This window comes from Neophocaena asiaeorientalis, unplaced genomic scaffold (genome assembly GCF_003031525.2).
Source record: "Neophocaena asiaeorientalis asiaeorientalis breed wild unplaced genomic scaffold, Neophocaena_asiaeorientalis_V1.1 scaffold88, whole genome shotgun sequence".
In the NCBI taxonomy this organism is placed as follows: Eukaryota; Metazoa; Chordata; class Mammalia; order Artiodactyla; family Phocoenidae; genus Neophocaena; species Neophocaena asiaeorientalis.
Window position 1 is genome coordinate 109,294 of NW_020175683.1, and position 23,536 is coordinate 132,829.

The 23,536-nt window shown below is 35.2% G+C and overlaps 1 protein-coding gene across 1 annotated transcript in view; it reads left to right on the top strand.

Moving 5' to 3' along the window:
* USP53 (ubiquitin specific peptidase 53) overlaps positions 1–22,333 on the top strand; it is a 60,327-nt gene extending 37,994 nt beyond the window's left edge. The window contains exons 10-16 of the mRNA XM_024731994.1: positions 2,441–2,603; positions 3,099–3,251; positions 4,807–4,953; positions 5,895–6,633; positions 7,708–7,784; positions 17,995–18,091; positions 19,384–22,333. Of these exons, the coding sequence (XP_024587762.1) occupies positions 2,441–2,603; positions 3,099–3,251; positions 4,807–4,953; positions 5,895–6,633; positions 7,708–7,784; positions 17,995–18,091; positions 19,384–20,395 (2,388 nt within the window). The 3' untranslated portion in view covers positions 20,396–22,333. The remainder of the gene's footprint in view (positions 1–2,440; positions 2,604–3,098; positions 3,252–4,806; positions 4,954–5,894; positions 6,634–7,707; positions 7,785–17,994; positions 18,092–19,383) is intronic.
* The last annotated feature ends 1,203 nt before the right edge of the window (positions 22,334–23,536 follow it).

The following is a 23,536-nucleotide window of genomic DNA, read 5'->3' on the forward strand; positions in this document are numbered from 1 at the left end:
CCTATTAGAATGCCTAAAATCAAAAAGACTGACCATACCAAGAGCTGACAAGGACTCTTGTGAGGCTGATGGAAACGCAAAACTGAACAATCACTTTAAAAAACAGTTTATCAGTTTCTTATAAATTTAAACATATATTTATCATACAACCTAGCAGTTCCACTCCTGTGAAAGCATGTATCCATATATAATTTGTACTTCAATATTCATAGCAGTTTTACTCATAGTAACCAAAACTGGAAACAACTCAAATGTCTATCATCAGGTGAATATAAAGAAGTTGTACAACCATACAGTGGAATATAATAATCAGCAATAAAAAGGAATGAACTAGTGATACATGCAACAATGTAGAAAAATCTCAAAAGCATTGCGCTAAATGAAAGAAGTGAGACACAAACAGCTAAATAATATGATTCCGCTTATGTGAAATTCTAGAAAAGGAAAAAACAAAGTGACAGAGTAGACCATTGGTTGCCAGGCATTGCAAAGGGGTACAGGGAAAGTTTTGGAAGTGAGGATTACATGATTGTACACATTTAGCAGAACTTACTGACTTGTACAGTGTAATTGGATGGTTTTATTTTATTAAATTCAATAAAGCCAGTGAAAAAATTTGGAAATTCATATTCTGAAGTCCACACTTTGCTTGAATTACTTAGTACTTTGATATGGCAGTTTATTAAGAAGTTCCATCTTGAGTCAGTATGCAGCAACATTTTGGCACTCCAATTTTGCATCCTCATAGTTTAAATTGTCAAAATTTGAAGGAAGAACTGGATAGTCACTCTCTGAGTTTCAGGTTTCTTTTGTTTTCAAACTACTCTAGTTCTTCAGGTATCTCAGAATCCCAGGTAAAGAGGGTAAACAGCTAAAAATGTGTAATTTGGGGCTTCCCTGGTGGCGCAGTGGTTGTGAGCCTGCCTGCCGATGCAGGGGACGTGGGTTTGTGCCCCGGTCCAGGAGGATCCCATGTGCCGCGGAGGGGCTGGGCCCGTGGGCCATGGCCGCTGGGCCTGCGCGTCCGGAGCCTGTGCTCTGCAGCGGGAGGGGCTGCAGCGGTGAGAGGCCCGTGTACCGGAAAAAAAAAAAGTAAAAATGTGTAATTTGAACAAACTCCTCAAATTTTTTTAAAGACCCCTTCTCTAATAAAAAGCGAATATTCTAGAATGCTTTGTTTTTTGTTTCATTGGTTTTGTTTTGTTTTTAAATGAACTTTATAGAGGTATAATTTACAAACATTAAAACGTACCCATTCTAAGTGTATAGTTTGGATTTTGACAACTGTATACATGCCTGTTTAACTTCCACAATCATTGTATAGAACATTTTCATCACTCCAGAAAATCCTGTCACGTCCCTTTACTGTCCTCAACCCTGGGTCCCAGGAAATCATTGATCTCATTCTACAGTTTATGTGAATGGTCTCTTACAATAGACATTCTCTGTGTTTGGCTTCCTTTGCTAGGCATAATATCTTTTTTTTTTTTAATTTCAAGGTACTTTATTTATTTATTTTAAAACAGGTCACAACACTAAGCTTCTGGCCCATTCTGCCAATGCACAAGCTACAAATGCTTGCTCAGCAGTTGAGGGGCACACTTTAGTAGCATGTTTGAAAAGTGAATAAAAGTCCATGTAAAACAAATGTTCAAATAGTTTCCATAGGAACACGGTTAAGTGTGACCCCATCACCTAGTCTTACACATCGTTGCATCGGTGCCAACCCTATTTACATAGACACCTCAAAACTGGCAGAAATTAAGTTAAATGGTCCCCCCCAAACCCTTAAATCAAGCTAAACTCGCAGTTAACAGCTACAAGAATGGTATCTACACATTAATATGAGCTGAAGCACGGGCTTCTGGATGCTGTTTCATTCCACTCTCCCAAGCACAGGACACAGGCAGAGTGCCAACATCCTGCTCCTCTACTCTGAGTGGGAAGTCGTGGTTCTGGATTTGCTGCATCAGTTGCCATGTTGGCCCTGACGTCACATAGTAGATCGTCAGTCTCTGGAATCCACTGAAAGTAGAAGCAGCAGCGACTGCCATCCAGTCATCATACGGCCATCCAGTTGTTCCAGCACCATTTGTTGAATAGACTCTTATATTTCCCCATTAAATTGCTTGAAGTCTTTGTCAAAAGTCAGTCAACATGTATGAACAAAGCCTTTAAAATTTTGATAATCTAGATCTTGATATAGAAAGTGTACAATCTTGCCCATCAGTTTTTTAATGATAATGTTTATATGATTTTTATCTAGACTAGTTACTAAATAAAATAAAATTAATCATATAGTATGATGAACAGTTGAACTGCTAGTGTCTGAGTGTCTTTAAAATTTTTTAATATACAAAGTAATTTAGTCTCTGCCTTTTCATGTAACACATTGATTACAAGGTTTTGTTTTGTTTCTATTCATTTGTAATTTTTTAAGGTTGGAACTAGATGGAAAGATGTGGTCTCCAAGTGTATCCGATGCCACTTCCAACCACTGCTTTTGTTTTACGCAAACCCAGATGGCACAGCAGTTTCCACTGAAGATGCGCCCAAGCAGGTCATCCACTGGTCACATCATAAATCTGTTGCAGAAAATATAGGTAATTGTTTAAAAGTTCTTTTTAGTGTTTTTCTTTTATCACAATCACACTAGGAATACTAATATACTGAATATGAAATGAATGTTGAGGATAATTTCAAAATTTAGTTTCAGTAAAGTGGAGTTCAGGAAAATTCTAATACTTAGAGTTAGTCTTTATAAAGAAACCTTTCCTCCTCTGTGGCCTCAGAAGCACCTTCAGCAGCCACCCACAACTATGGTCACACAAACACAGGAGGGGATACTTGGCTGGTAGCTCTTACTAGCAGTAAATACTGAGATTTAAAGTGAGTTAGTACACTGGAAAAGTCCAGAGCAGCGAGGCCATTTTTGAATGCCTTACAAAGCATGTAGAAGTCCTTAAAAGATGTCAGTCCTCTAAGTTTTTAAGTAATTTTCTCTATATTATTAAAAATGTCTGAAAAGATGATTCAAATATCTCTTCTGCTGGTGGAGAGGAGGAAGGGGATTATACAGTTTTGTTGGTCTTTTTAAGGATGTGAAAAGTCCTCAATTCATAAGCCGGAGAATTCAAAAGAAAATGGATTTGGTGATCAGACAAAACAGAGAGAAAATCAAAAATTTCAAGCAGATAGTATTTCATCATTTAATCGGAGCCACATTCAAACAAGTGGCAGTAGAGGAACAGGTATGTATTTAAATTGTCATTTTTACATTGTCCTTGAATAGTTAAGCTTCCCCCTCTCTTCATAGTTAAGCTTCCCTCTTTCTTCACTTACTGAATCTGTAATTCTTGGTAAGGACCAAGAGGAGAGTCCTTAACTAGCTTTCCTTGGCCATGAAGAGAAAATAAAAAGTAGAAACAAAATTTTGTATTTTGACTTAAGCATTTCTCCGAGACCTATAGTTTTATTTGAACAGTTTGACGTGACTAGTGTTTGAGTTTCTCCATGCACTCAAGGCTGTACGTAATAGGGTGGAGGCAACCTGGACTGTCACCAGAGAAAGCTATGATATGGCCTTTCCTTCAAGGAGTTAATTGTTAACTTGTAGAGGAAAAACATTTAGTTAATAGTTTGGCTCATATGCCAAAATTAAATGTAGTATTAGTGAATGCAACAATAGTTTGAAGTTACTATAGTTGTAGTTTATTTTTAACCTCATTTTTATTCAACTGTCTCTTGTTATTATCATTCCACAACTTTAATTTTCACAATCCAAGATCTGTGATTAGGGTCCAACATGAAACAATCATAGCATGATGTCAGTTATGGTTTAGAAATATGCAAAACTCTAAGTGGGTGGATGTTGAGGATGATTTTGTAAGGAACTTTAAATATATTAATGAAATAATGTCTAACCCTAAAAGTAACCCATTTAATCAAGGGTGATAAGATTCAGAATTAACAATTACCATTTACGATAAATGCTTTTAAAAGTTCTTAATGGAACTTTTTCCATTTTATGTATTATTGATACTCTTTTTTTTTTTTTTTTGCGATACGCGGGCCTCTCACCGTTGTGGCCTCTCCCGTTGCGGAGCACAGGCTCCGGACACGCAGGCTCAGCGGCCATGGCTCACGGGCCCAGCCGCTCGGCGGCATGTGGGATCCTCCCGGACCAGGGCACGAACTCGTGTCCCCTGCATCGTCAGGCGGCCTCTCAACCACTGCACCACCGGGGAAACCCTATTGATACTCTTATATTAAGCCATTATCTATTTTTCAAAGATACCTACTTTTACTAGAAACTGTATGTGTTTAAGAACACAAACATTGGAGCCAGGCAATTTGTGTTAATAATCCTGGTTCTACACGTACAAGCTATGTGAACTTGGGCGAGTTCTTAACTTCTCTATGCCTCTGTTTCCTAATCCAAAATGAAGATAGTAATTGTACCCACCTCAGAGAAGTATTGGTAAATGAGTTTAGACACTTAGAATAGCGCCTGACACATACTAACCACTCAGTTACCTTTAGCTCTCATTATTTCAAGAAAAGTTCTCGTTTTCCTTTACATTTGCTGTAGAGCTATACATGAAGTTTTAAAACACAGCTTGCATCTCTAGTGTCAGCATAAATCACATTGAGTTTTTAGTTAAGCATAAAAATGATTTCATTGTATAGTTTAATCTGTATTTTGTTAATATATAGCATCTTAAATTTTAATATAGTTCAATTTACTTTTATTGAGCAATTTGAAAAACGATCTGTATCATTATTAAAGAATGGTTTCTTTTACAGTTAAGTCAAGTCACAATGATCAAAGGGAAAAAATAAAAGACATTTCCAGAGAATGTGCTCTAAAAGCCATTGAACAGAAAAACTTACTTTCCTCACAAAGGAAAGATTTGGAAAGGGGACAAAGAAAAGATTTGGGCAGACATAGAGGTAACTTAAGAACTTACAGCATTCATTGGAAAAGGGGCAGCTAAAATCTTATTTTAAAGCTAAGTTTTATAATTTAATATAATTTCTTTATATATTATATATATTTATTTAGATATTATGTATCTTAGTATGATTTCTTTAATATACCTATTAAACCTATAATTGTAAAGTTTTCCTAGTTCTTATTCAATTCTAGCATGGAATACTTGTGTTTTTTATGTTTCAACTTTACTTTTAACTATAAATTCAATTCACCCATATGGTACTTTCAAATAATAAGGAAGGTTATAAAGTTAAGTGAAAAGAACTTCTTTTCCTGCAACCCTTGACCTTCACTCTGTTCCACTGTTAATAGTTTCCAGTTCATTATGAGCACGTCTTACTTTTTATGGTTTTATGCTCTTTTCTTTATGAACATAGTGTAATTTAACTGATATTGCTAGACTTTAGAACTTGATTTAAGATTCTTGCTGCAGTGAAATCCTTTCACAGGTACTTTTTGCATACAGCCATTAGCATAAAATTCTTCCAGAATAATTGCTGGGTTTAGGGTATGTTTATTTATTTTGAACTTTGGTAGGTGTGGCTCAGTTGTCCTCCTAAAATACTTGACAGTCTGCACTCCCACCAACAGTGATTAGATGTCTGTTTCCAGCAGCAGTTGGTTTAATAAATTTTAAATCTTTACCAATATAATAGGTGGGAAATATTTTTATTTTTTTGGTTTTTATTAATTATGAATGAGATAGAATAGTTTTTTAAAATTGCTGTAATTATCTTATGATCTACTTTAGAGATCATTTTTTAAAATCATTATATAACCATTTATGTTATGATTTACTTATTACTGTTTAACATTTCTTCTCAAACAAGGTATTTGGCTTGTGACTAAAAAGTGGCTCTGAAGAGTAGCTCATTTGTATTTTTATTTATTTTTAAAGATTTGGTTAATGAAGACCTTCCACATTTCAAGTCTGGATCACCTCCTGCCCCAAATGGCTTTAGACAATATGGGAATCCACATCTATTTCATAGTCAAGGAAAAGGACCGTGTAAGCATGACCGAATTGCCCATCAGAGTCGAGCTTCTGCACAAACATTAAGTTCAAGTAAATCCCAGATTCTTGCTTCAGGAGAGAAAATAACTGGCAACTTTAAGAGTGACAGTGGTACTGGATATGATACAGACAGTAGCCAAGATTCTAGGGATAAAGGAAGCAGCTGTAATGGCAGCACTAAAAGCCGAAATCGAGGTTGGAAACCTATGAGAGAAACGTTAAATGTCGATAGTATTTTTAATGAAAGTGAAAAAAGGCAGCATAGTCCAAGACATAAATCAAATATTAGTAACAAATCTAAATGTAGCAAAGATCAGAGTTTTAACAGTTGTCCAAAAGAGAATCCAAAGCAAAAATGTTTAATGACTATATATGAAGATGAAATGAAGCAGGAAACAGGAAGCAGGAGTTCCCTTGAATTTAATGGAAAAGGAGCAGAGAAAAATAAAGCCCTCAAAGAAACTAAAGTTCATGGTGACAATTGGCAGATGCAAAGGACAGAGTCTGGATATGAAAGCAGTGATCATATCAGTAATGGCTCTGCTAATTTGGAGTCACCTGTTATCGATGGAAATGGTACAGTGATGGATATCAGTGGTGTTAAAGAAACCGCATCCTTCAGGTAATACACAAGTTATGTGAATGATTTCCCCCCACCATTCTCTCTTTTTAGTTATTTGAAGTAACTTTCAAAGGTTGGGGTCAGTTAAATGAAAGGGAAAGAGCTTGAGCTCAGAGTATCCTGGGATATTGCAGGTTATTTGATATATCAAGTTTCTATTTTTAATAGTTATTTCTTGATTCCAAAAATAACAACTGTTTATTTTGGGGAAATTTAGAAAGTAAAATACATTATCATTGTTGCCACTAAAAACTATTGATGTATATATACTACAGGTTTTAAACCATAGATTTAAATTGGTGTATCTCAGTCATTAAGCTAATTGTTTAATTCTTCAACCTAGTTAATGTTCATTATCCCATTTCTAACATCTGTAACTCAGAACTGGGGTTATTTTCTTCTGTCACAACCCAAAGAGATATTTTTCCTTTAGCAAGTATTAAAGAATACAGCCAAATAACTAAGTTTGTGTTCAATTAATTCTTAATTAATTCTGAAATCATCTATTATATTACTGTTAGCAGTCTATTTGCAGTTCTTTGTGTAACCTCTAAAACATGTCCACCACTTAGGTCAATTTAGCCACTATTTCCGCTCTTAATCAGTCTAAAGCATCTTAATTTGATGTTAGCTGGTGTTTTATTACATTCATTATTGAAAAGCCAGATTTGCAAAAAGCGACCGCTCATGTTTTACCGAAATAATCACTGTAATAAAGACTTGGGAAGTTTTTTTACTTTGCAGGGTAATTTCATAATGCTTCTTCGAAAGGGGTAGCCTAGGGTATTAGAAAGATCAGAACTTCGTAATCAGATAGGCTTGGATTTTAGTTATTGGGCAAATTAACTTGACTTTCACAGCCTTAATCTCCTATTGAAAAATGAGGATAATAACTCCTTTTAAGTATTTTAAGTTGTGAGATGTAAATTAATAATGTACATTAATCCCCTAGAACAGCACATGGTATATAATAATTGTTTAGCAAATGTTATTTCCTTTCTTTTTCTTGGGGTAAACTAAATAATAATCCATTATAGCTGATGTGTTTGGTGTGTGTTTTATTCTATTCTCTAGCAACCAGATTAAGACAAGCAATCTAAACATAGATCGTATGAACTATACCTCCCAACAGAGCAAAAACTACTTGGAAGGTAAAAATTTTATTTAAATATATTATCATAGTAGCAGTAAAGAATAAATCATGGTATTACGAGTAAAGAAGCTAAGGACAGTCCTGTTACTGATAAGTTTATGAGTAATGAGGATGGAAACTAGGAGAGTTTATGCTTGAAGTCTTAAAAGATGGGAATAGCTACCTCAGGGAATAGGAAAAAGGGAAAGTGTGTCAGTCAGGCTAGGCTAGGTTCTGGGCTGTGCAGTGGTAACAACTTGAAAATCTCCCTGTCTTAGTACAAGATTGTTTCTTGCTCACAGCACGTGTCCTGTGAATGTCAGCATGAAGTCTCTTCCTAGTAATCACTCAGGGCCTGAGGCTAATGGGACTCTACCAGTACTTCTTTGATCATTGCAGTACTGGGGGGAGAGGAGATTGAAGGGGACACAACATAGTGAATCACATGTAAGCTCTTAAAACTTTCAACCCAGAAGTGATAAATGTGCTTCCACTCACATCTGACTGGCCAAGGCAAGTCTTAACAGCCAGGCCTAATTTCAAAGAGGGTGGAAAAGGGTAATTTGCTGGTGCACTGCAATATGTATGAACAGTCCTAATGTCTACCACAGGCGTTAAGGACAGATAGAAAAATTGATAAACAGCCTGCTAGAAAAGTTCACTTTGGAAACAGTAAATATGTAATGGTGTGACATTATTATAGGTGATTTGTTAGCAACACACAGAGGCCCAGAAGCAAAGAAAATTAGATGTTTGTATACAGAATTCGGCATTGTTACTGAGAGGTTATACCTAAAGGATTTGGGGAACAGGGATCAAGGAAAATGATGAGCAAGGGGATTATTGAGGTTGGAATCAAAGTCATTGTCTTCAAATTTTAGAATTCAGAGGATTAGAAGGGCTATAATTTTTCATGATAAAAAATAGCCATGAAGAACACATTTTAAAGTTTGTTTTTAGTCTTTATCATCCTTAAGGCTTTTGTGGAGATTATTTTTCAGGTTGCAGATATTGAATATGATTAAATGTTTAATTATTTTGTTTTCATCAAATGGTATAATATCAGAAGGAAACACTTATATTAAGGAAATAACCTTCCTTTCCCATATAAAATGTCTCGCCTGTTTAAAAAATCTGATAAAAGTCTGGTAACCAAGTATTACAGGAAACAGTAAAAGGCTGGCCAGAAATCAACAGCAGAAGTCAGTAAAAACTGAACAATAACTGCAAGCTCAGTGCTCTTTATAAAATGATGCTTGCTTCCTGATATTAATAAAAACACAGGTCATAGAAATTTCGATGGTTAGGAGTGCATTGCTATAATAGCTTTGTTCTGGGTTTCCCCACTTAATATGAAATAGTATGTATGTAGCCAATTAAAACTAATTTTTTTTATTGTGGTAAAATATACACCACAGAATTTGTCATTCTAACCGTAGTTACCATTGTCTGATATTAAGTACATGTGCATTGTTTTGCCACCATCACTACCATCTATCTCCATAATTCTTTCATCTTCTCAAATTGAAACTGTACCCATTAAACAACTCCCCGTTCCCCCCTCCCCTGGCCCCTGCAACCTCCATTCTACTTTCTGTCTCTTTGAATTTGACTACTCTGGGTACCTCATATAAGTGGACTCATGCAGGGTTTGTCTTTTTGTGACTGGCTTATTTCACTTAGCACAGCGTCTTCAGAGTTCATCCATGTATCAGAATTTCATTCCTTTTAAGGCTGAATAATACTGCATTATATGATGTAACACATTTTGTTTATCCATTCATCTGTTGATGGACATTTGGGTTGTTTCTACCTTTTGGCTATTGTATATAATGCCCCTATGTATATTAGTGTACAAATATCTGAAATCCCTGCTTTCAGTTCTTTTGAGTATATACCCAGAAGCACAATTGCTGGATCCTGTGGCAATTCTCTGTTTAGTTTTTTGAGGAACCACCATTCTGTTTTCCACAGCAGCTGCACTATTTTACATTCCCACCAGCAATGCAGAGGTTCCAAGTTCTTCATATCCTCACCAATACTTGTTATTTTCTGGGTTTTTTTTTGGAGAATTGCCATCTTAATGGGTGTGAAGTGGTATCTTGTTATGGTTTTATGTACCCCATGTTTTATTTAACTACATAAATTGCATTACATTAAAATTATTTCTTGTTTAATAAACTTCAAAGCCTACCATAGTTCTTTAAGCTAGTGTTTGTTTAGGGAAACTTTATTAATGTTCATGCCTTATGGTATCTGTATGTGTATTTCCCTCCCCTAGTCTTTGAGAACATGTTAAAGTGGGTATAGGAATTTTTTTTGCAAGCTAAAAACTGACCCTGTGTGGATTTTTTCCTTTTTTTCAGTAAGGCACAGTTTAATTTTTTGTGGCTTGGTATGATTTTCTTGGATTTCTCCTACTTCTTAATTATAAAATGGGGGTACACTTACATTATTGACCTGAAGAATGACTTTCTATCCACAGGTAAAAGACTTTTGCAAAGTTAAGAAACCTTAGAAATTTTTTTATTTTCATATTTTGTTTGACATTTAAGTCAGCTTTCAATATTAGTCTGTACAAGTTTATGTGATGGTAGAGAAATTAAAATCTATAACAATGCCATTGTAATTATCTCACTGATAGTTTTTCATTGATAGAGATATTATATAGCCTATTATATTTATGGATTCTGCTGCAAACAAACATACCTACACTGCCTAAAGCTATTATTTGAGAACATTGTTGAAATTCCACAATGCCACTTAGATTATTTTAGCTCCTCTTTTAAAAATGGGTCACTAATGGGGAGAATGTCAAATGCCTTAAATTACATTCAAAACAGAAGAAATGACATGTTCAAAAGTACATGGTCAGGAGAAACTATCACATATTGGAAGGATACAGCTAGTTTGTTATATACAAGTCTGGAATGCATACCTGGAAATTGTGAGATGATGGTTAGAGGATAGAGAGAAGCCAAACCATGATGAAACTTTTATGCTATTTTTAGCATAAAAGTAAAATGGAAAAGTAAATGGAAAGGCATCTAAGGACAAGGAGAGTAGCATACTCCAGTTTGCATTTAGAAAGGACTCGGGTGGCAGTGTAGGGGGTGAATTTGGAGCAGTGGGAGAAAAATTATTTAGATGAATAATAGCCTAGGAGAGAAAAGATGAGGGTATAAACTAAGGCAGTATCAATGTCAAGAAAGAAGATTTGAGAGATTATAAGAATGTGTGGACAGTGGAGTCACTTTCTGTGACAGATGTGCACAGTGAGGGAAAAGGAGAAAGCTGGGGGTGGCCGTATTTGGGTATTACATAAGTGGATTCACCATTTACCAAATGGAGGAATATAGGAAGAAGGGACAAATTTTGAGGGTGAGAGAGGATGGCAAATTTATTTTTGGATTTGTTTGGTTTGTCATCTAGGTAAGTAGATTAGTTAGGAACAAATGTCTGGAATGCAGGAAAGATTATGTATTGGTAGCCATCAACATATATGGGAATTGAATGTGGTAGACATGGACAACATCATGCAGGAAAATGGGAGATTTCAGGGAAAATAAAATAGACAAAGGAAGAAACATGGGGTTTGCTGACTAAAAGAGATGAGCTAAGAGTAGAGAGAAGGAGCAACTTTGGAAAAGAATGAGGAGTAGTTGGAAAGTATGAGAAAATACAGGAGAGGGAGTTAGCACACGGTAACTGGGAAAATGGAGAGCTTCAAAAAGAAAAGTGATCACAGATTAAGCAGAATAAGGATTAAAAAGTCCAAGTTTGGTTTAGCAGTTAGCAAGTCATTAGTGACCTAGTAAAAGCAGTATTAGAGAAACATTAGAATAGAGGGAACATTAGAATAGAAGCAAGATTAAGGTAGAACTGAAGTGTTTAGAAGTAAAGGGTCATGATGTTTGTAACTTACTCTCAAATGGTTCAGAAAGAAAAGTGGGGTAAAGTGTTAATAATAGGTGAATCTGAGTAAAGGATATGCAGGTAGGTATATCTTTCAACTTCTCTGAACTTTATGAAATTATCTTCAAATTAAAAGTTTTTCAAAAAAGGTTACAGTAGAATAAAAAGTAAATAAGAGAAGTAAATAAGTGCACATGTCTGTCAAAACCCTTGCTGTGAATAGTAAAGAAGCCCTACCTAAAGGAGAAAAATGAAACCAAGAGCTTAGTTTTGCATTTATGTTACAGAGGGTAAGGAACTAATGATGTACAGAGGGTGAGAAAGGTGTGAAGATAAGAACAGACCAGAACAGTAATTAATGGAGTAAGATCTCTGGAGGTAGAGTGAGAATGGAACTTCAAAGGAAAGCTTTGAATTAAGGGAGTAGTAGTTTTTCTGTAATGGGAGAGATAAAGGTGAGTGTTGGTACCACTCAGTGTATATTGTGTTAGATGAGTCAGTTGAAGGAGTTCATACCTAATGGACTCTTTTCTCTATGGAGTAAGGTTATCTACTGAATAAATATGTGTTTGGATATTTATAGATTGTAAATAACAAATCACAAAGGAATTATTAGGTCTTTCAAAAAACTTTGGCCATTTACTTTGAGGTCTGTAATACTTGGCTTAATCTCCGTTAATCATAGAAGTCAGGGTTAGTTCAAGCTGAGAATCTTGATCTTGCAAATGACAAGGAAGAGTGAAAGAAGTTAATCAGTGGTCAGAAAAATCTGTTAATTTCCTTAATTCTTATTGTAAAAAAATCTGTACCTCCATTATGTTAAGTGAAATATACTACCCTTAATGTTGTTAAATCCTAAAATTAGTAAATGAAAAAAATTTTACTGGAAGAGTTTATTCGTATACATAAGTTTATTTCCTCTAAGATGTTTTTTGCAAACCTCAGAGTATATGCATTTAGAGAGTATATCTGAAGAATGAGGTACTTTTCACAGTTGGTTTTGTTTCTGTACATACTAAATTTATTTTCTCTAAGAGTTTCGTAGACCGTTGAGAGGCACTTGCTGTGGCGCAGCACCAAATGTTTATATGTTTTTTAAAACCATAAACTTTCAGTATTGAAATTTAATTTGTAACAACATAGCATTATTTGCTCTTTCTTTAAATTATAATCCCAGTGAGGAAAGAAGTTACTGACTCTTGCCTTTTTATTTTGTATCATCCCCAAGTTTAGTATCTGATAGGGTAGATTATTACATATTAAAGTATCTCCCTGTTCCTTTTGGCATGTAGTAAATTTAGCCAGAAATATTTATATAGTTAAAGTTTTGTGATTTTTTTCTAAAATATTCAAATTTTGCTTAACTGTCTTTTTATAGTAAATCAGGTCACTGATTAGGTTATTGCTCTTGAATGTTTAGACTTTGTAATTGCAGTATTATTATTATAGTCTGAAATCTTCCGATACAACAAGAATGAGGATTACGGTGTCTAGACTAGCAGTTTGGTTTTCTTGCTATGTAAGTCTGTTTTAAATCTAGGTCACCTTTTCAGATTAAGTATATATATTTTTATTTCTTGACTATTGGGCTTTAGGTTTTTTGTATACAGTACCAAAATTAGCATTATTAATTAAAGAGTCTTGCCTTGATGTTGAAGTATTTTCTGTGCCAAGTGTTAAAATCTGACTATCTTAGATTTGCAAAGAACCTGAAGCCAAAATTCCCAGTAAAGACACATGGATGTCTATGTCAGCAGAGGAGAAAAATAACACATCTATTTTTAAGTTAGTTGGAATTCTGAAGTCAAACCACTTGGTTGAATGCCTGCCATAGTGATATTAAAATTTCAAACATATTTATAAAACCTCTGCTGCCTCCTGCTGCCCATTGCGTGGATACTTTCATAAAAGTAAAGAAATCTTTAAGAATTAAGTATTTAATTTTTTTTGTATTTGTGAATATTAAACTTGAAGTTCTGGATAAGTTAAGAAGTAAATAAACATTCCAAAGTTAAAATCACAGTGGGTGGGAAATTATAATGTAACTTTAACTTACAAATTTTTCAGACTTTACAGGTTAAAAAATAATCAAGATTCCTTCTGATATTACTTTTTTTTTTCTTTAGTCATAAAGTAGCTGTCAAAGAGAGAGGCTTAGTTTTTTTTTTAACAACCATTTTTTAAACTGAGGTATAATTAATTTATAATGTGTTAGTTTCAAGGGTACAGCAAAGTGATTCAGTTATACATGTATATATATATATCTATTCTTTTACAGATTTTTTTTCCATTATAGGTTATTACAAGATACTGAGTAGAGTTCCCTGTGCTGTACAGCAGGTCCTCATTGTTTACCTATTTCACGTATAGTAGTGTGTGTATGTTAATCCCAAACTCTTTAATTTACTTCCCTCCCCCACCCTCTGCTTTCCCCTTTGGCGACCATACGTTTGTTTTCTATGTCTGTGAGTCTGTCTGTTTTGTAAATAAGTTCATTTGTATCATTTTTTTAGATTGCACATACAAGTGATATTATATGATATTTGTTTTTGTCTGTCTGACGTACTTCACTTCAGAGGGAGGCTTAGTTTTTGAGACTCAGGCAGTGTGTCAAGGTTACAGGGTCATGAGACTCTGTGATATATTATATTGCCTTTTATTTCTGAGACTTTATTAGTATGGCACTTGGTAGATATAGAAATAGTTGGCGAAGGGGAAGGTAAGAAGAATTTGTCTCAGTTTATACTTATTTTGTCTTGGATCAGTGAGTTGGAAATATGGTGGACAGTGTGGAGGTGATTTAAAAGAAGAAAAAACAGTGTTTCTCATTTTTATTGGGAGCTGCCATTTACTGTGTGAGCAATATGGCATATAGGGTATTAATTTCTCATGTATATTACATTACTCTTTCTTGGAAATTACTTCTAAGATTTAACTCGCAGAGCCATATAATAACCAATATAGATTTTAAAAATAGGGTAATATTTAGATGTTATGATCAACTATAGGTTCCAGTTGAATTTTGAGTGACAGGGTAGTTTTAAAAAATGTACCTAGAACATCAATTTAGAGATAAAAAGGCATCTAAGATAAAGTTATCTATTGTTTAAAAAATAAAAGTTGCTTTTTTAATAACTTGATTTTGTTTTCTTTGCAATCTTTGGTTCACAGATTTGGTGTACAGTAGACTAGAAGCATGAGAATGAGAGGAAACTGAAATAAATTAACATGATGAAAAGGTCAACTAAAAATAAGGGAAAATACAGAAAAATTTACTGGAATTGTACAGAAGGATAGGGAATGAATTGAATATTCAAGCTAATGCCATATATTTTGGTATCTTCTGTGGGCATCAGCATGTTAAAGTATATCCTGTTATTTGATGTTCCTACTAATGGCCTAGTTTCATCAGAAGGAGATTCTGTATAATGACCTTGTGTTTTAGGCATACATGAAAGAGAGCCTGCAGGTAGTAGAAAGAGCACTGGCTTTGCAGTTAATCCTGGGTTTGTTTGAGTGTTGCCACTTAACCACCTATATGGCATCGGTTAGGACACTTCATTTCCCTAAGTCTCAATTCCTTGGTTATAAAAAGGGAAGTTTTACAGAATAGTTGTGACTCAGATTTTAAAAAGACACCTATTTGCAATTAACTGGAACGGTTGTTTTCAAAAGGTATTGAGGACCTCAAACAGCTTTTGTTGCTATATCTATTAAGATTCGCTGTGTTAGGCATTAAACCTGAAAATCTTAAATATTTATTTATTCATTTAAAGAATGAATAAATCCTTTACTCACGCATGATTTTGAAATATCCATTTATCCTCATTTGGAAAATATTGGTTTGCTAAATTATGCAAGTCTTCCAAATGTTGATACATTTCTTTTTTTTTTTTTTTTTTTTTTTTTTTTTTTTGGTAACATTGTACCTGCAGTGTTTCTTGTTTAAAACTCATGTTTTTTGAATTTTATTTTATTTATTTCTTTATATAGCAGGTTCTTATTAGTCATCAGCTTTATACCCGTCAATCCCAATCGCCCAGTTCAGCACACCACCATCCCCACTCCCCCACGGCTTTCCCCATTTGGTGTCTATACATTTGTTCTCTACATCTGTGTCTCAACTTATGCCCTGCAAACCGGTTCATCTGCACCATTTTTCTAGGTTCCACATACATGCATTAATATACGATATTTGTTTTTCTCTTTCTGACTTACTTCACTCTGTATAGCAGTCTCTAGATTCATCCACATCTCTACAAATGACCCAATTTCGTTCCTTTTTATGGCTGAGTAATATTTCATTGTATATATGTATCACATCTTCTTTATCCATTCGTCTGTCGATGGGCATTTAGGTTACTTCCATGACCTGGCTATTGTAAATAGTGCTGCAGTGAACATTGGGGTGCATGTGTCTTTTTGATTGTCTTTAATTTTTGCCAATTTGATTACTATGTGTCTCGGCGTGTTTCTCCTTGGGTTTATCCTGTATAGGACTCACTGAGCTTCCTTGACTTGGGTGTCTCTTTCCTTTCCCATGTTAGGGAAGTTTTTGACTATAATCTCTTCAAATATTTTCTCTGGTCCTTTCTCTCTCTCTTCTCCTCTGGGACCCCTATAATGCGAATGTTGTTGCGTTTAGTGTTGTCCCAGAGGTCTCTTAGGTTGTCTTCATTTCTTTTCATTCTTTTTTCTTTATTCTCTTCTGCAGCAGTGAATTCCACCATTCTGTTTTCCAGGTCATTTATCTGGATACATTTTTTTATATATCCTTTTTTTTCGGCCGTGTCACACGGCATGCGGGATCTTAGTTCCCCAACTAGGGATTGAACCCATGCCCCCTGAAGTGGAAGTGCAGAGTCTTGACCACTGGACTGCCAGGGAAGTCCCATTTCTCTCTCTCTATATATATATATTTATTTATTTATGGCTGTGTTGGCTCTTCGTTTCTGTGTGAGGGCTTTCTCTAGTTGCGGCAAGCGGGGGCCACTCCTCATTGCGGTGCGCGGGCCTCTCACTATCGCGGCCTCTCTTGTTGCAGAGCACAGGCTCCAGACGCGCAGGCTCAGTAATTGTGGCTCACGGGGCTAGTCGCTCTGCAGCATGTGGGATCTTCACAGACCAGGGCTCGAACCCGTGTCCCCTGCGTTGGCAGGCAGATTCTCAACCACTGCGCCACCAGGGAAGCCCTCTCTCTATATTTTTAAAGAACAGATTTTAAAACATCACCACAGATATTATCAGGAAGTCTTTATAAGTATTGGAAAAGTACAGAACTCATGGTGGTAAATACAAATTTTCTAAAACTCTTTCATGTAAAAGGTTAAATTTTATCATTGGCAATAAATACTGCCAGTTGTTTTATTCGAAGTGACAGGTTCACTTCTCTTATTTTCAAGAAAATTTCTGACACATACTCAAGTCTGAATAACTGAAGTTCGTTCATTGTCTTTTCAAGTAAAAAGGTGTTCAGTTGTAAAAATTAAATGAAATAATTATTGTCAACTTCTTACAACTTGAGTAAGCAGTCAATAAATGGAAGCTAGTTAGTGGTGGGATAACATTTTATGTTATCATAATACCCTCCCACCCATTTAAATTCAGTTGATGTTCCTAATATTTCTGTGACGTTGGTAAAATAGATATCAGCATCTCATTACTTAAAGGCAGAAATCTAGACTGTAAGGTGGTATAAGTTTGTAAAGTTGGTTTTAGGAATATAAAGTTACCAACCAATAAGCTGTGAATCCAAACTTCAACTCAAGCCATCTGTCTCCAAATGTAGCGTTTTCCCACCATTTTGTCAGTAAAGAGTAAACAAGGGAAGCACAGCTCCACACGACCCATCTACAATAACACTTTTTGGGGATTGCTGACATTTTCAAGAGATAATAAATTGAGGATAGGGGCTTCCCTGGTGGCGCAGTGGTTGAGAGTCTGCCTGCTGATGTAGGGGACTCGGGTTCGTGCCCGGTCCGGGAGGATCCCACATGCCACTGAGCGGCTGGGCCCATGAGCCATGGCCGCTGGGCCTGCGCGTCCGGAGCCTGTGCTCCGCAACGGGAGAGGCCACAGCAGAGAGAGGCCTGCGTACCAAAAAAAAAAAAAATTGAGGAAAGAGCCACTGATTTTGTATAAAGTGTTCAGGAAAGAGGTATTATTTGAGCTGAGGCTTGAAGAACTAGTTTTCATCTGTTAATTTGGAAGAGAATTACCTGATTATAGAAAACCTTTTGTAAATTATGGAGAAGTATAGATGGAGTAAATTCTAAAAGATCACTTAAATAATTTTTTCTCATTCCCTTCCTCAGGCTTTAGAAAAGAACCCAAGAACCTGGAAGTAGCCTATAAATCTTATGAGTCCCACCCAGAATCGTATCTACAAATAAAAGATCCTTTGATAAAAAGGTAATCCTAGCTATTTGGAATACTAAAATATTTTAAATTAAATGCATGTGTTATAGGAACTCTTTATCAGAAAGGCATACTACCTGTCACTACTCTGAAAGCAATGGGTCTAGAGCAGGGGTCCCCAAGCCCCGGGCTGCAGACTGATACTGGAACTGGGCCGCACAGCAGGAGGTGAGTGGCGGCCGAGTGAGCGAAGCTTCATCTGCCGCTCCCCATCGCTCGCATTACCGCCTGAACCACACGCTCCTTCCCAAGTCAGTGCAAAAATTGTCTTCCACGAAACTGGTCTCTGGTGCCAAAAAAGGTTGGGGACTGCTGGTCTAGAGTATTATGATGCATGTTTTATTGGGGATCATTAAAAGGATGTAAACCTTAATGATAGGGGGCCTACAAAGTACCTTGTACAATATATGATTGTTTGTTTTAAACCTCACAGCATTCTTTTGAGATGTATGGTGTTTTACAAAAGAGAAAATTTGGGGGCTTCCCTGGTGGCGCAGTGGTTGAGAGTCTGCCTGCCAATGCAAGGGACAAGCAACGGAGTTGAGATTTGAATATAGCTCTTATCTACTTAGCAGAGCCTCAACTCTTTTCATCTTTGTGCTCTAATTGAATTTTATGCAATTCACATGAGAAAAATAATTTAATCATATGAAGATAAATAATTTGCAATGTGATATCATTTTTCTTCACCTTAGAAGTTAACTATTACTTAAATAAAGGTAGTCTTTGATTAACCAAATTATTTTTAATTAGTATACTATTCTTATAGCATTATATATCAACATTAAAGTACCTCTATTGCTATAAACTTTGGGTGGGAAGTGTTTTAGAATATTGAATTGTTTGCTAGTAACATTTTTCTTAAGTCTGTGCTACATTTTATCACAATAAATGTAATTTCAGTGTTTTTAAGTTGATTTTTTTTTTTTTTTTTGGCTGCCCATTCCCAGACCGGGGCACAAACCCGTGTCCCCTGCTTCGGCAGGCAGACTCTCAACCACTGCGCCACCAGGGAAGCCCCTGAAATTTGCTTTTTTAATTATACTTCTGGTTATAAATCTGATCTTGGTAATGACGGATGTTTCTAATAAACATTTATGTATTCTGGCATAAAGATTTTGGATTCAGAGAGTGTAAATTGTTAATGGTTGCAAATATCTTTCCATTTCTGCTATGTCACACAAATAACATAAGTGCTGTATTGGGAAGTTAAGCTACAAATGTTTGTTTTCCCTCCAATTTTGCATATTTGTGTATGGCGTTTTAGCTTTGTTTTTGTTTTTCAGGTCACATATACGTGAAACCAATGGAAAGTTATTCCCTTCATCCAATCCACAAATACTCAAGGACCATACAGCAAGAGAGCATACCCACCAGTCAGATGAACAGAAACTTGAAAAAGCAAGTGAATGCAAATTTTCTGAGTGGCTTAATATAGAAAATTCTGAGAGAACAGGTTTGCTTTTTCACGTTGATGATAATTCTGCTTCTGCAAAGAGAGTGAACAGTAATGGAACAGTCTCACCATCTTCATTGTGGTCTTCACACGTGAGAACTGTGGGGTTGAAGCCAGGAACTGCTCCCCTCATCCAGCAGCAAAATATGATAGAACAGTGTTACTCTGAGAACTCTCTATCCAGGGAACATCTCATTCAGTCAACCAGCAGATCTGATGGTTGTCAGATGCCAGAACTTGTTTGCCAGAATACCCCACCCCCTCTGCCACCAAAGAAATATGCTGTAACCAGTGTGCCACAGTCAGAGAAAAATGATGTGCCACAGTCAGAGAAAAATGATGCTCCACCTGCTGTCAAACCAACAGAGATGTTTAAAGCTAATTCTTCTAGTCTTCCAAAGCACAGTTTGAGTACAGCTTCAGAACCAGGTTTAGAAGTGAGTACATATATGAATGATGAAAGACTTAAGGAAACATTTCAAGCAAAAGAGTATGTCGGCAACACATCAAACACCCCATCCAGCTCTTCAGCTAATGATTTTCAGGCAGACTCGGGTACAGCTGTTGGTGCTTCTTGCCAGCCAGAAATAGACTCTAGTTCTACCTGTCCAAATGAGACAGTTTCATTAACTACCTATTTTTCAGTGGATAACTGCATGACTGATACATATAGATTGAAATACCATCAGAGGCCCAAGCTCTGTTTTCCAGAGAGCAGCGGCTTTTGTAATGATAATTCACTTTCTCAGAATGAAAGAGGGCTAGGGCCTGTGTTACATAGTAGTCTTGGTTCAAACTGCCCTTCCAAGCAAAGATATAATGGTATACATTGTAATAGATAAATGATGAAACCGACAGGCTTTTACTTCTGAGGCCATTAACTAGGAATCAAATGACCAAACCTAGTGCTACATGAAATTAAAACCATGGCAATATTTAACTCATTAATCACTTTAACTTTCTATACAGATATTTTATTTTGTGAAGATCTACTTATTGGATATTTTGGAATTCCCTCTGAATAGTCTTGGCATGCCTCAAAAAATAGAAAATCCGGGGGTATGCAGAAAGTCATTTATCATATGCTGCAGTGGAGTAAAAATGTAATTTGTCCCTTTATTTTCTGACTGGTAGACCCATAGGTATTAAACTAACCAGTACTCATATGTAGATTGGTAAACTCTGCTAACTGAAAGATAGATGATATGTAGCTTGTGTAGTCAAAGCAATATTTGCTTTGTGAGGAAGCACTTTCTAATGGGGAGCCAAAAGAGGACTTCACCCATTTGCTTTTGACTTCTGTGATAGTCTACTACATATGATCCCTTTAAGTGTCTTAAAATGTATCGACCCATGAAATTGATGGCATTTGGGGGAAAAAAAGCCTTAATGATAAAACAGTTTTTAAATTCTCAAGGTCAGAAGAGAAGACAGTTTTGCTCCTAGAATTTTTATCTTCAGAATATCCTTTGTTGTATGCATTCATAAACATTACTTCAGTCATGTAAGCTAAAAATACTTCACTTTAGTATATTTATTTGTTACATTTTTTTCTAATCTTATATGAAATGTGAAAGGTTTTTATTTTGGTTTGGTTTACTTTGGGCTGCTAATAACCAGTGTTAGGAATTAACCTATAGTCCTCTTTTTAAGAATATCACTGTGACTGCCTAAATTTTCCCTGCTATAATATTACCTGTTTATAGGTTGTCAGCCCATTTTAGTAATTTTCATATTCTTGAATTTGAAAATCTTTCTGGGTTTCCAGATTAAATTTTTGCCTTTCATATAGATTTAATTTTTAATGAAATGTATTAATTTGAGCATCCCTCCCTTTTTTCTAAACAAATAATTTAATTTTTACCCCATTTTCATGGAGAAGTCTTTCTTTAAAAAAAAAAAAAAAGGGATTTTCCATTATTATGATGACCTTACAAGTGAAAATAAGTAATTGCCTTATTTCATAGTTGTCATTTAATTTTGTACTAAGCTGGTAAACTAATTGTAGTTTAGAATAGTTTTATATTGTCCACACTAGAGAATTGAGAATTTAAATTTTATATATAAAACATAATAATTCCATAAACTAATTAGTAAATTTAATATCTTGACCAATCCCATAAATTGTTAAAATATTCCAAAATGTAAATGAATCTTATTTTCTAGATAAGTAGAAAATAATTGCTTGTAGAAGTCTAAGCTCACTGAGTTATCAAATCATGGCCAAATTTTGTCTTCCACCTAGAGAAGTTTTTAATAGCCTTTTCTAGCTATAACAGTAGGTGATTATTACTTTATATTCTCTTAATTTAGAAATACTTGAATATCAACTAAATAAAATTTTATCTTTTAAGAAAGCTTTTTTTTTAACATAGCTTTTAGTATGGGGGTTTGTAAATATTGTAAATTTGTAAAATTGTATTTGAAATGTCACTGTATTTAATTACCGCTTTTATAACATTGTAAAATACTAGAAAAATGAGCTTCAAGTATTTTTAATAGCTTTCAAAAACTGTGTAGTTGTTTTGTCCAGTTGAAAATGTATTATTTGAAACATTTAAACTGATTTCTGATACTTATAAACAATCTCATAGATTTATATGGGATTCAACTCACAATTGAGTTGCAAATATCAAATAGAAACGTCCAATTTGGGCTCTTTTTAAAGTACTGTCCAGTTGAAACCTCCTGAATCATGTTATAGTACTAATAGACTAGAAACTGACCATGTTTTTGTTGATTCAACACTCCAAATATAGATTGAATATGTATTTACTAATCGTGCACATGTGAATTTTTTATTTCTAGGGTGTCTATTTTTATAGATGTTTTCTTCTGGTTATAAGCTTATTATAACTTTTAAAATAACACAGCCAACGATTGTAATGTTCAGAATACTTCAGAGTATCTTTGTGTGAAGTCAGTTTCTTCTGATTCAAAATTTTGGGGGGGGGGGATAAACTGATTTTTAATTTAATATGGTTGGGACTTTTCTTTGCATTCATAAACTGTGGCTTCCTTTCACCTCTGTGAATTATATATTTTATGGGAAATGTAAGTCAATTTAAAGTTTAGGGGTGAACTTGGAATATCACTGATCAAAATATTTATCACAGGAGACTCCTAAGAGTTCAACCCCCTCAAGGCCTAAAGGAGCGTTCCCACAGGAGTTGGCAAACTTTCTTTAAAAACCCAGATAGTAAATAATTTAGGCGTTGTGGACCATAGGATCTGTTACTCAACTCTGCCACTGTAGTGTGAAAACAGCTGTAAGGTAACATTTACATAACAGTATGCAAATGAATGGGCATGTCTGTGTTCCAGTAAAACTTTGTAAGCATTGAAACTTGGATTTCACATCATTTTCACATCATGAAATAGTCTTGACTTTTTTAAATCATTTTAAGATGTTAAAAATCATTCTTGGCTCACAGGCCTTTAAAGAGAGGCAATACTTTGCTGGAGTATTAAAGTAAGTTACAGACATTATAATAAACATGTTTTGGCCTCAAACATTAGTGTAGTTTGATGACCCTTTTCCTAGAGCATAATTACCTCTACGTTAAATGCCCTTACTAAATATTCTGTAGTCTCTGAATGTATTCCCATTACATTTAGGGACTAGGTATATGGAGCACTTCACATCCTAAAATTTTCAGGTTAACATAACTCTAAAGACTTCCTCACAATTGCTCATTGGCCAGTTGATTTCAAACGGTTATTAAAACAATCATTTCACTTATATGAAATTTACAAAGGAATTTATCAGACTAAAGTCACATTGATGTAAATACTTTTGATGTCTCTATTTTTATCACAGCAAGTTCGCCAATTCTTCTTGGTGTCCCATTTACCCAGTTAAAAGCCTTCAAGTATACTATGTTACCCTGAGATGGCACAGTTCAGTGGTAGGCACAATTTCATCTGTAGGAAATATTCAAACCTCATACTGCCACCATTTTGGATACCATTTACAGTCATGT